Source organism: Citrus clementina, unplaced genomic scaffold, assembly GCF_000493195.1.
Source record: "Citrus clementina cultivar Clemenules unplaced genomic scaffold, Citrus_clementina_v1.0 scaffold_4, whole genome shotgun sequence".
Taxonomy (NCBI): domain Eukaryota; kingdom Viridiplantae; phylum Streptophyta; class Magnoliopsida; order Sapindales; family Rutaceae; genus Citrus; species Citrus x clementina.
Window position 1 is genome coordinate 18,750,836 of NW_006262274.1, and position 10,689 is coordinate 18,761,524.

At 36.3% G+C, this 10,689-nt stretch overlaps 2 protein-coding genes across 4 annotated transcripts; one reads left to right on the top strand and one right to left on the bottom strand.

Annotated features, from left to right (window-relative positions):
- Window positions 1–809: 809 nt before the first annotated feature.
- On the top strand, window positions 810–6,817 carry LOC18043451 (nucleolin 2). 2 transcript variants are annotated; one of them, XM_006437504.2, is made up of 19 exons: window positions 810–990; window positions 1,098–1,146; window positions 1,371–1,561; window positions 1,782–1,874; window positions 1,963–2,082; window positions 2,202–2,327; window positions 2,565–2,714; window positions 2,937–3,074; window positions 3,170–3,283; window positions 3,830–3,901; window positions 3,990–4,103; window positions 4,316–4,360; window positions 4,446–4,531; window positions 4,644–4,761; window positions 5,448–5,539; window positions 5,634–5,727; window positions 5,821–5,912; window positions 6,105–6,409; window positions 6,584–6,817. In XM_006437504.2, the coding sequence occupies exons 1-19, from the start codon at window positions 958–960 to the stop codon at window positions 6,610–6,612; spliced, it is 2,061 nt and encodes a 686-aa protein (XP_006437567.1). In that variant the 5' UTR covers window positions 810–957; the 3' UTR covers window positions 6,613–6,817. The 2 variants fall into 2 exon arrangements, with proteins under 2 accessions (XP_006437567.1, XP_024041603.1); XM_024185835.1 differs by lacking the exon at window positions 4,316–4,360.
- Window positions 6,818–7,138: 321 nt separating this feature from the next.
- LOC18043452 (endoglucanase 5) lies at window positions 7,139–10,360 on the bottom strand. 2 transcript variants are annotated; one of them, XM_024186516.1, is made up of 11 exons: window positions 10,163–10,360; window positions 9,825–10,037; window positions 9,321–9,521; window positions 9,149–9,235; window positions 8,900–9,064; window positions 8,690–8,813; window positions 8,432–8,595; window positions 7,966–8,299; window positions 7,803–7,868; window positions 7,682–7,723; window positions 7,139–7,581 (listed from the first exon to the last, which is right to left on the bottom strand). In XM_024186516.1, the coding sequence occupies exons 1-11, from the start codon at window positions 10,358–10,360 to the stop codon at window positions 7,292–7,294; spliced, it is 1,884 nt and encodes a 627-aa protein (XP_024042284.1). In that variant the 3' UTR covers window positions 7,139–7,291. The 2 variants fall into 2 exon arrangements, with proteins under 2 accessions (XP_024042284.1, XP_024042285.1); XM_024186517.1 differs by lacking the exon at window positions 7,682–7,723 and having other exon boundaries at window positions 7,139–7,608; window positions 7,806–7,847.
- Window positions 10,361–10,689: the final 329 nt, after the last annotated feature.

Genomic DNA, 10,689 nt, shown 5'->3' on the forward strand with positions numbered 1-10,689 from the left:
CTTATACTTGGAAGTAAATTAAACACTTTTAAATCGTGTCATTCACCACTCACTAAAAACAATGAGTGGTTAACATCTAAAAAAAAACTTGTGTCTAGAAACACATAAAATATAATTAAATGTTCATTATCCATGGAATGAATATTACAAGTTAAATGAGCATCTACTAATACCAGAAATTGTTTGTAATCTCAATCATAAGATAAAGGTTATAATTTTTCTTTAATAATGACGTTTCTATTTTGTTAAAGTGAACATATCGTTAGAATAACAAAAAATGCTGATTTCAATATCTTAAAACATTTTTTTTTATCTATTAGTACATTAAAATTAACATTTTTATCTATTAGTAGTATTCTTACTTTATTAAAATAATAATATTCTCATTAATATATACACACACATACAATAATTTAATTACTTAAAATATCTTATTTTATTTTAACAATTTCACTTCGGTCATCTTCTTATATAATTTCGAGAAGCTTTCCTATGAAAACAATTGGCAAGTTTTTCTAAAACTTATAATGGATGATCAAACAACTAATTTATTCTAGTTTAAAAATCTATGTAAGAACTAAATATGTATTATCTTTTCACGTTTTTAGACCATCACCGCAATCAAACGCTACCAATGTGCTATTTAACGCTTTTAAACGTAAAATTAGCCGTCAGTGGGTTATCAACGGCGCTGATGAACCCACTGAAAATAAGCAGAAAGAGGCGCGTCTCCACGTAAGAATAACATAGACTAGCAGGCATACTAAAACCCTAAACCTCTCGTTAACGCGCGTATAAATAGATCCGGTTGTTTGCCTTTCCCCTCATCACGCTTATACTTTCAAAACCCTACAAAAATATCTTGCAACTAGGGTTTTGCATTTCTGCCTTTCTTTTCTTTCAATTGTCTGCCTCTCTTTTTTTCCTCTTCAACTGAAAACAGTATAATCTCTGAACATGGGCAAGTCTAGCAAGAAATCTGCCGCCAAAGTTCGTTACTTTTCAATCTTTTCGTTTGGATTCTTTCACTTTCTTTGTATGTAAAGCTTGTAATTTTAACGGCATTTTTTGCTTTATTTTTTGCTTCTCTGCTGCAGGTTGATGCAGCTCCTGTTGTAGCCACTCCTACAAAGTCTGCTAAGAAAGGTACGATTAGCTTCTCTATTGTGTGTCTTTCGGCAGTTTATGAGCTCATATATCAACCACTATTTGCTTAATTTGACTGTTTTGACTGCGTTGCTTGTTTTTAATTATTATTTTAGGTAATGTGTCATGTTTTTGGGCACCATTAAATCAGTTCAAAATAAAGAAATGGATGTGTTGATCATGTATTTTGCTGATAAATAGTTATTGTTCTTTTATCATTTTAGGTGGTAAGAGAGAAGCTGAAGATGCCATAGAGAAGCTAGTGAGTGCAAAGAAGCAGAAAGTAAATGATGGGGTAGCACAGGCTGTTAAGAAGGCGAAGGTTGAAGCTAAGACTCAGAAGAAAAACAAGAACGATGAAACCAGTAGTAGTAGTTCAGAGGAGGATTCTTCAGATTCTGAGGAAGAACAGAAGGTGTGTATTCATACATATATATATTTGATTGTGATGAAGATTCATTGATTTCTATATTTACTGCCACTTATGTTTTGCTTCTTGTATATAGTTTGGTGCAGAGCTATTTTTTATATTAGTTTATTTGTCTCGATGATGCAAAAGCATGACTTGTTTGTGTTCTTGTAGAATAAGCTTATGCAATATATTTACTTACTTTGGACGCTATCTTAATTATCAGGTTAAAGCTGTTGTGACTAATAAGGGAGGAAAAGCAGCAAAACCCCCTGTTAAAGAGTCTAGTAGTGAAGAGGAGGATTCATCTTCTGATGAAGTGAGCTGGACACTCTGGAATTTAGATATTATTTTATTTCAGCATGTAATTTATTGACTGGACAATAAATGTAATTTTAACTTGGCAGGAACCACCAAAGAAGCAGCCAGTAGCTGCAAAGAATGGCGCTGTTGCTGCCACTGCTAAGAAAAGCAAGCCTGACAGCAGCAGCTCTGATTCATCTGATGATGATTCTGATGAGGATGAGGTTAGTATATACTGCTGGTTACTTTTGGGCTTTCTTGAGGAGCAATGTTCGTTATTTTATGGCTGTTTGTGGTAAATATGTTAATGCCTTTTTCTAAAATATTTGATTATTTGTTTCAGGTTCCTACATCAATCAAAAAGTTGCCAGTTGCTGCAGCTAAGAATGGCCCTTCTGCTCCTCAGAAGAAGAAAGATGATTCCAGTGACAGTTCTGACGAGGAATCAGATGAAAGCTCAGACGAGGATGTAAGTGATGGTCTTTATGGTGGCTTATTATTGCTTGTTTGATCTACTAGTGATAGACAGTTATTATAATTGATTTTGACATATTCCTAGATGATAATTCAAGTGAAAAGAATACATACTCCAGTAGTTCCTCAGCTTCTTGAATTACTAGTTAAAGTTTAAATTGAATTATTGCTGAGCAATATACTTCAGATTCTTATTACATAATTGAAGCTAACAAGTTATTATGCTATTCAGGACAAATCGACAAAAGCAATTCCTCAACCTAAGAAATTGCCAGCTTCTACTGCAAAGAAAGGCACTGTTGCTGCTACTAAGAAATCAACTGGTAGTTCAGATGATGATTCCTCAAGCTCTGAAGATTCTTCAGAGTCAGAGGAGGATAATGTGAGTATTAGGATATCTTTTGTGCATTAGTTTTATCTATTGTGATAGTGCTCCCAGGAAATTTATTTTTGCTGATGGAAGAAAATCATGCTATCAGCTTCTTTATTATTTACGCAACTAAAGTGTCCTTAGGCAGTTGTGCTAGACAGTTGTATAGCTGTATTGCTAGTGAATACAAGTTTCCTGTAAACACTGTAAATAATAAATTATTTATTTATGTAGGGAGCTCCTGCAAAAGTAACTTCTGAAGCCAAGAAATTGCCAGCTGTAAAGAATGTTCCTGCTCCTGCTGCCAAGAAGAAAACTGAATCAAGTGATAGCTCTGATGAGGAAAGTGAAGATTCTAGTGATGAGGATGAGGTTGAATTTTCATTCCTTTCTAAATGGTTTAAATTTTTGGAGGTTTGGATTTACGCTTGGTGTTAGGTTAATTTTTCTCTCTTGTGCATATGTAGGAACCAACTCATGTCACAAAAGCGACTCCGGTGAAAAAATTATCTGCTGTGGTTACCAAAAACAAGGTGGAGTCTAGCAGCTCCTCTGATGAAAGTGAGTCAGAGGAAGAAAAGGTTTGTTGTTTCCATCAGTATCCTATGGAATTAAGTTGTTGCGTCCGTAGGTTTTATATCATGTTTGGTGTTAATGTATCTCACACAATGCATTTGGCCTTATTATTGCAATACTTAATTGTCACTGGAAAGTTGTTAACAAAGATGTGAAGTAGTCAGCCGAGAGGAAGGGAATCTAGTAGTACTACTCAGCATGTGCTATTGTGATTGTTAATTCATCGAAACACACATTTTCTCAACAAATTTTTTTTTCAACAACCTGAATGTTTCCTAAATTGTTTCCTTTGATTTTCGGACTGCTTATTGGAGGGAGAGTATATGTGCATTTCATACGTTGTTTGGCTATATAATTTACAATACCATTAGGGATGTTATTATGTACTTCTGAAGGGGATGGATTATATTTTATTTTTTTCAAGTTATGCTCAAAACTTAATTTTGGTTTTAATATAAAAAAAAGATTAATCATGAATTTTGAACTTTGCCCACTGTTTTCATCTCAAGGAGTTGTATTCTTACTGCTTATCTGTTATTTTGCTGTGACAGCCACCGGCAAAGATGGATGTTGACAGTAGTTCCGAGGAAGAAAGTAGTGACGAAGAGCCTCAAAAGAAAAAGGTAATCTTTTATTATATGCCAAATGCGCATCAAAATTCTGTATTTTTGCACCTAAGATTACTAAATAACTTTGTTTGATTTTGTGAAGGATGTTAAACCTAATACTAAAGCTCTAAAAAAAGAAAGCAGTAGTGATGAGGAAGATTCAGATGATGAGGATGAAGGTGAAGAGGAAGAGGCTTCCAAGACTCCGAAGAAAAATGTAACGCTTTCCAGTAGCTTTTATATTTTATTAAATTCTGTGGAAAAAAAGGCATTAATGATTATGCATCACTTAGCATTTGCATTTTCAGGATTATCTTCCATAATTCCATTACAAACCTGTACTGCTTTTTATTTTACCATTACAGTGTTTATTTGGTTCAAAAAATGCCTCAGCTGTTCTCAACTTTTTTTTTTTAATAATATAAACAGGTCACTGATGTGAAAATGGTTGATGCTGAGTCTGGGAAGAAAGCTGTAACCATCCAGTACACCTATTCTTTTATTTGTTTGAGCTAGCTCTCTGTCCAGTTAAAACTCATGATAACATTTTCTTATTCAGGCCCAAACTCCCTTCACTCCTCAGTCAGGAGGTTCAAAGACTCTTTTTGTTGGCAATCTACCTTTTTCTGTGGAACAAGCTGATGTGTATGCCTTCTGTCTTCATTTGAGCTAAAATATTTCATATTATCTTTTATCTATAAGTGCAAATTGGTCATTTGAAGTTTTAACCTCTGATAAGTTGAATTTCCTTCTTCAGGCAAAATTTCTTTAGTGAAGTTGCTGAGGTTGTTGATGTCCGTCTATCTTCAGATGCGGATGGGAGATTTAAGGGCTATGGACATGTTGAGTTTGCCTCTGTAGAGGATGCACATAAGGTAAGCTTTTCTTTTAGTTCAGTTGTTGTACAAACTTGCGTATTATTTTATGATGTAGGGAGTATGTTGTTTTTGCTAAGAAACAAAAGATTATATATAAAACTATAAAAGAGATGTACAATGATTGATGGGACTGCAAATCCACAAAAACAAGGGTGAGAAGTTCCAATTAAAACTGAACACTTAAAACTCTACATAGAGCAGATATAGCCCAAAACCCAAAAACAACCCTGACTAACAATTCATTCCCTTTTAGGATATGATGGCTTCCCAATTAAGCAAAATAAAAAAGAAAAATAAAAAAGAAAGAGATATCTTTGAATTCAGTAGTAATAGAAACCCAGAGGTAAGCCTAGAACTTCACTTTGTCCCAAAGATGCGAATGATCTCCCCAACTTCTTTACAGAAAGTCCTCTGGTTTCTTTCATTCCATACAACCCCAAAAAAATAGCGTAGACAGCAAAGTCCCATAGTCGTTGTTGGGAGTATATATATTTTCGACTGCTTGTTTTCATCTTTCACTGGTCCATGAAACATGTACTTTCACAATTTAACAATTTAATTTGTTATATTAGAGAAGATTATGCAGTTATTTCGGCTCTTGATATGGAATCTTTAACAATAAGTCTGCTGATGTGTTGATAATTAGATTCTTCTTTCTCATTTTTACTTCATAACTTTCTTAGGCTATTGAGTTGAATGGTCAAATGTTGGGTAATCGTGCTATTAGACTTGATTTTGCTCGTGAAAGAGGTGCTTACACTCCATACAGCGGCGGGTATCATTTCTAGTTCAATCTTATTATTTCTCTAATTTAGCTGACAGTATATCACATAGAAGTCTGCTTAATTTTGCATTTTCAATCACGGCAGCAATGAAGGCAACTCATTCCAGAAGGGAGGGAGAGGTCAGGCTGCCCACACAATATTTATTAAGGGTTTTGATTCGTCGGTTGGAGAAGACCAGGTGAGTTTTTATAGTGAATTAAGTTTCCATCATGTTGTAAAAATTTTATGTTTTCCAATGTTCATAACCATTCATTGAATTGGAATCTTAAAGGTTAGGGCTTCCCTGGAAGAACATTTTGGTTCTTGTGGAGAGATAACAAGGATTTCTGTTCCTAAAGATTATGATACTGGTTCTGTTAAAGGGTTAGTTCCTTTTATCCTGAATTTGATTATTTGGTTCCTTCGGATTTGAGATACTTGTGAAAACCAAAAAGATAAATAATCTTGTGTTTTAAGATGATGCAGTTTTGTTGGGTGTAATTGTACTCTACTGTTTTGAACTTCTGCTTGAAATTTTTTTTGCCCCCAAATTCTTGAGTATCTTGGAAATTGCAGGATTGCTTACTTGGACTTCACGGATGCTGATAGTTTCAACAAAGCTTTAGAAATGAGTGGTACTGAAATCGGCGGTTATTCTTTGGTCGTGGATGAAGCAAAACAAAGAGGTGATTTTGGTAGTGGTGGTGGGAGAAGTGGTGGCCGAGGTGGAAGAAGTGGTGGCAGAGATTTTGGGAGAAGTGGTGGCAGAGATGGGGGTCGATTTGGTGGTCGAGGACGTGGTGGAAGAGACGGTGGTCGTGGTGGACGTGGACGTGGACGGGGAACACCTAATAGACCTAGCTTGGCTGCAGCTGGCACTGGTATGTATATATTATATAATTTACTTGAATGTTTTTAGCAGTATCAAATGTTGGTTCGTTTTGGACTACTTTATTTATTAATTTTTCAGTCTTTTGTTAATGCTTCTGAGATGTAATTACATGTTTGAACTAGCACCTTAATTATTTGTTCTTTTTTTTTTCCAATTAATGCAGGGAAGAAGACAACTTTTGGTGACGACTGATGAAGAAAGCATTGAAAAGAAGAGTTCTTCCAGCTTTTTTCACTTGTATGAAGTATTGTTTTGTTTCATTTTATTTTGGTAGCTAAGTACAAAAATTTATATGAAGTATTGTTTTGTTTTATTTTATTTTGGTAGCTTAATACAAAAATTTATCTATGTTTGTTATTGCGTTGGGTACTGCGTATTTGGAGTGAATGATTTTTGCTGAGCAATTAGAAGTCTATAATTAATTTCTTAAAAATTGAATTAGGTTTATTTTTTGTGTTCTGGGTATTGTGTTGGTCTTTTTTTGCAACAGCTGTTTCAGCAATAAATTCCTAAGAAATGTTTGCAAGAGAAAATTTCTTGTCGGACCAACCGCTTCCCAAGTCTTCTACTTTCGGGATTATTAAAAAATCGAATCAATTATAACAGTGGAAGAAAATGAAGAGTCCTCTACTTTCGGGATTATTATAAAATGGAATCAATTATAACAGTGGAAGAAAATTATGTTGCCACCAAAGGGATCCTGTAATTTATTAAACTATCTGTTTGTTCAATTTGGTGCTCGATTGCGCTTACAGTTGCAAGGAAATTGACGGAGTCGAAAATTAACAGCAAATAGAGAAGAAAGTACATTGGAAAATTTCTTTTTCTTCTCCTGAGCACAACTTAAAGTCAATCCTTCTCTTCAAACTCTTCAGTTGTAGCTCAAAACGGAAACCTTAGCTTGGGGACCTCCTTGAACGTAAACAAAAGTGCATTGTGACCCCGGTTTTAAGACTTTAAGCCACGGGGGAAGTTGATAAGTTCTGTTTTCTGAAGTCGGAGAGAGACCCCATAGAGATCCTGAGAGATTTTCGATTGTGAGCTTGAGGTCTGTAATTGGCTTTTGAGATGTGTTCTTGATTATGACCTTGTGCTTGTAATACGTCGTCTCACCAACATTCCATGTTGATGCTATCGAGTGAAGGAACTCAACTGGGTTTTCTGCATCAATTCCATAACAACCACCAGAATGTTAAAGCTTGTCGAAAGATAAAACAATTTAACTCAATTTGTATATGATATTCCAAGTTTTTCTGCTGACCTGTGTTCGAGTTTGGTGCTGCTGTTTCTTGATTGTTGGAAGCTGTAGAATCAAAATTTCGTGAGATGCAGACATAACTCAGATAAAAGAATCTGTAAATTTGAGTATCATGTGTACTCACTTAGTGTTGTTTGATGGGGTACCGTTGATTCTTTGGGATAGTTTCCTGATTCTTTACGATGGTATCCTGTGATAATTTTGCAAAGGGAGCCGAGTTAGTATTGTTTCAATTTTCAAATAGGGTAAGATATTTCAAGTTCTGACTAGTAGACAAACGGCCATACCTGAAGTTTTAGATGAACCCTGTAGCTTTGAAAACAGGCCAACGAGAGGAGCACAGGCGGTAAGTGTAGGTTCAGTTTGTTCGTAATTGGAACGGTCCTCGGTGAACTTATCGTTCTGATCAGGACCTCCCACAAGGGCTCCGTGTAAGACGTTGGGATTTCCTTCATTGCGACGGTACCATGTCTCAAATCCTTGCACACATCCAACTGGGGAGTCGAGATTGTACACAGAAGCAATAGAAGAGCCCCTATGGTGAACATGAACTGGGTATTTTGGTCCGTATCCAACCAAGTAGCTCATTGAGTTGGGATTTTTACCAAGAATGTAATCAGCCTGTGACATAAGAGGCAAGAATGAAACATATTTTTCAGTAAATAGGAAAAAAATGTTCGATGTGTGAAAACTGTTAGGACATTGACATGTGACTAAATTAAATCTGAAGAAATGTTGCTTGTGCTTGTGTACCTGTGACTTTGCAAAATCGAAGAGCTGCTGAGGTTGGATTTGGCCATCCGGACAATTGAGCTTGGCATTTGCAGCAGAGAGATAATCATAGTACACAGAGAGAAGAAATGCAGCAGCAGATGCATATTGCATGTTGTTCCATTCGCGCACATACATTAGGCCCCCTGTTGAAGAAACAAAACCATAATCGATACAGATGAAATATTAACCTGAAACTGATAAAATTCGATGTGATTTTGCAGCAGTGGAAATACTAACCAGGAGTTAAGTGTACATTGTAACCGGCATTCTTTTGCACACAGGCACAGGCAAAGTAATCTGCTTTGGCCTTATACTGCTTTAGGGTAGCAGTATATGCACCGCCGCGTCCCTCCATCAAAACCTGCAGAGCAATCTGATTAATTTTCTCTTCTAATCCAGCCTTAATAGAAAATTATCATCATATCAAAGTTGTGGAATGGCCATTACCTTTGAGAGAAGGATTTGAACACCAGCATATTTGTTGTCCCAGGAGAATTCTTTGACAGCCCATCCAGTTCCACCCATGTATTCGGCATTATCGACGACATATTTCAAGTAGCACTCTTCATTAGTTGCTCGGTACAGCCAGGTTGCAGCCCATAATAAGTCATCCTTTGTCATTAAAGAATTTGTTTAAGAACATTTATGCAACGGCTAGATGAGCAATTTGGGAAAGGATATAGAGATTTTTCTTACTGAATAACCGGATGAAGTATAGAACTGCTTGGCACACTTGATGGAATCATCGTACAAGCCTCTAAATCGATCAGCGAACGAGAAAAGCTGCCACAGATTGAATGCTTAATACAAGAAGCACAGACACAGAGAAGCACTTTTGGCACTATTGAAATGTGCTTAGGGGTCATACCTGTTTAGCATGGAGCAGGAGAAGTTCAGAATAGGAAGAGTTGTAGGGCTTAAAAGCAATGGCAGAAGCAGCTAAAGCAGCAGCAGTTTCACCAGCAAGGTCTGAGCCAGGGTGATACTGATCAAGTTTAAAAGCTTCCCTTGGAGTTGTCATGTCTTCAGCACGTTCCCAGCAATAGTGATCAGAATCCCCATCACCTACCTGCATGATTTTTCAAACCAAAATTTAACAACTTCAACTGATATTATACCATCACAAGTAACTGTGCATCAATTGTAATCATGAAACAATATGCATCGCGAAGCTTGTTAATTGATATATATACATATATATATATATATATATATATATAATACATCAGAGGTACTGAATCAACCGCACACAACCCAATGAATTCTTGTTATATATATAAACATGGCACATGTTATCACTGGCTGGTTGTGTGTATCGTAAACTTTTTTTATATAGGTTACCAAACTCTTTAACATTCAGAAAAAGTCATACCTGTGCCCAAAGAACATTAGGCTGAGTATGTGCTTTCATGAAATAGTCCGTTCCCCATCTGATGGCCCACAGAGCGTGACCCATTTGGTTTAATTCTGTGATCTCTTTTCTGTACTCAATGGTTCCCCATGCAAGCATTGTAACAGTAAATGCTGCTGGCAGTCCAAACTTTACATGATCTCCAGCATCATAATATCCTCCCACCAAATCCACCTTCACCCAACAAAAGAAAAGAAGTAGTCAGATACAAGTGACCTGCAAATGACATACATGTAATTAAATGTTCCTAAAAATTGTCAGGGGCAGACGTTCGTATTCAAGCAACATTAGGTCCTTACTCCTTGAAGAGACCCGTCCTTGAGACCGGAGTCTCCTCGCCACTTAACTCTCTGGTTCTCCGGTAGTTTCCCGGACCTTTGCGCCTCGAAGAACAGAAAGGTCTTGTCAAGGGCTTCGGCGTAGTTGTATTCCGCGGCATCGGCTGCTGCCTTGAAAGCAACTAGAAAGATGAATATACAAAAGCTTAAGCTCCTCATTTGTGGGTCGATGAATATTGGATGAGTTGATTCAAATGATATACACAGTACAATTAATAAGGGCCTATTAGTGCTTATTGCAATGTCTATACAGATACATATATAGAGTCATATGCAGCATGCAGGGGACGAAGAAGATTGGGAATGTTTGAAGAATATTTTGTATAATGATTGGTCAAATAGTTGAAGCTCTCACGTTCAAGTGATAATTAATTTCCAAAAATAAGTTGACAAAACAAAGGAAAGAGGTACTCACGTTGTTAAAATGTATGCACGTACGTATGCCTTTTGGTAGCCAAACTGAGACTTCTGGTTTGTTTATTAATTTT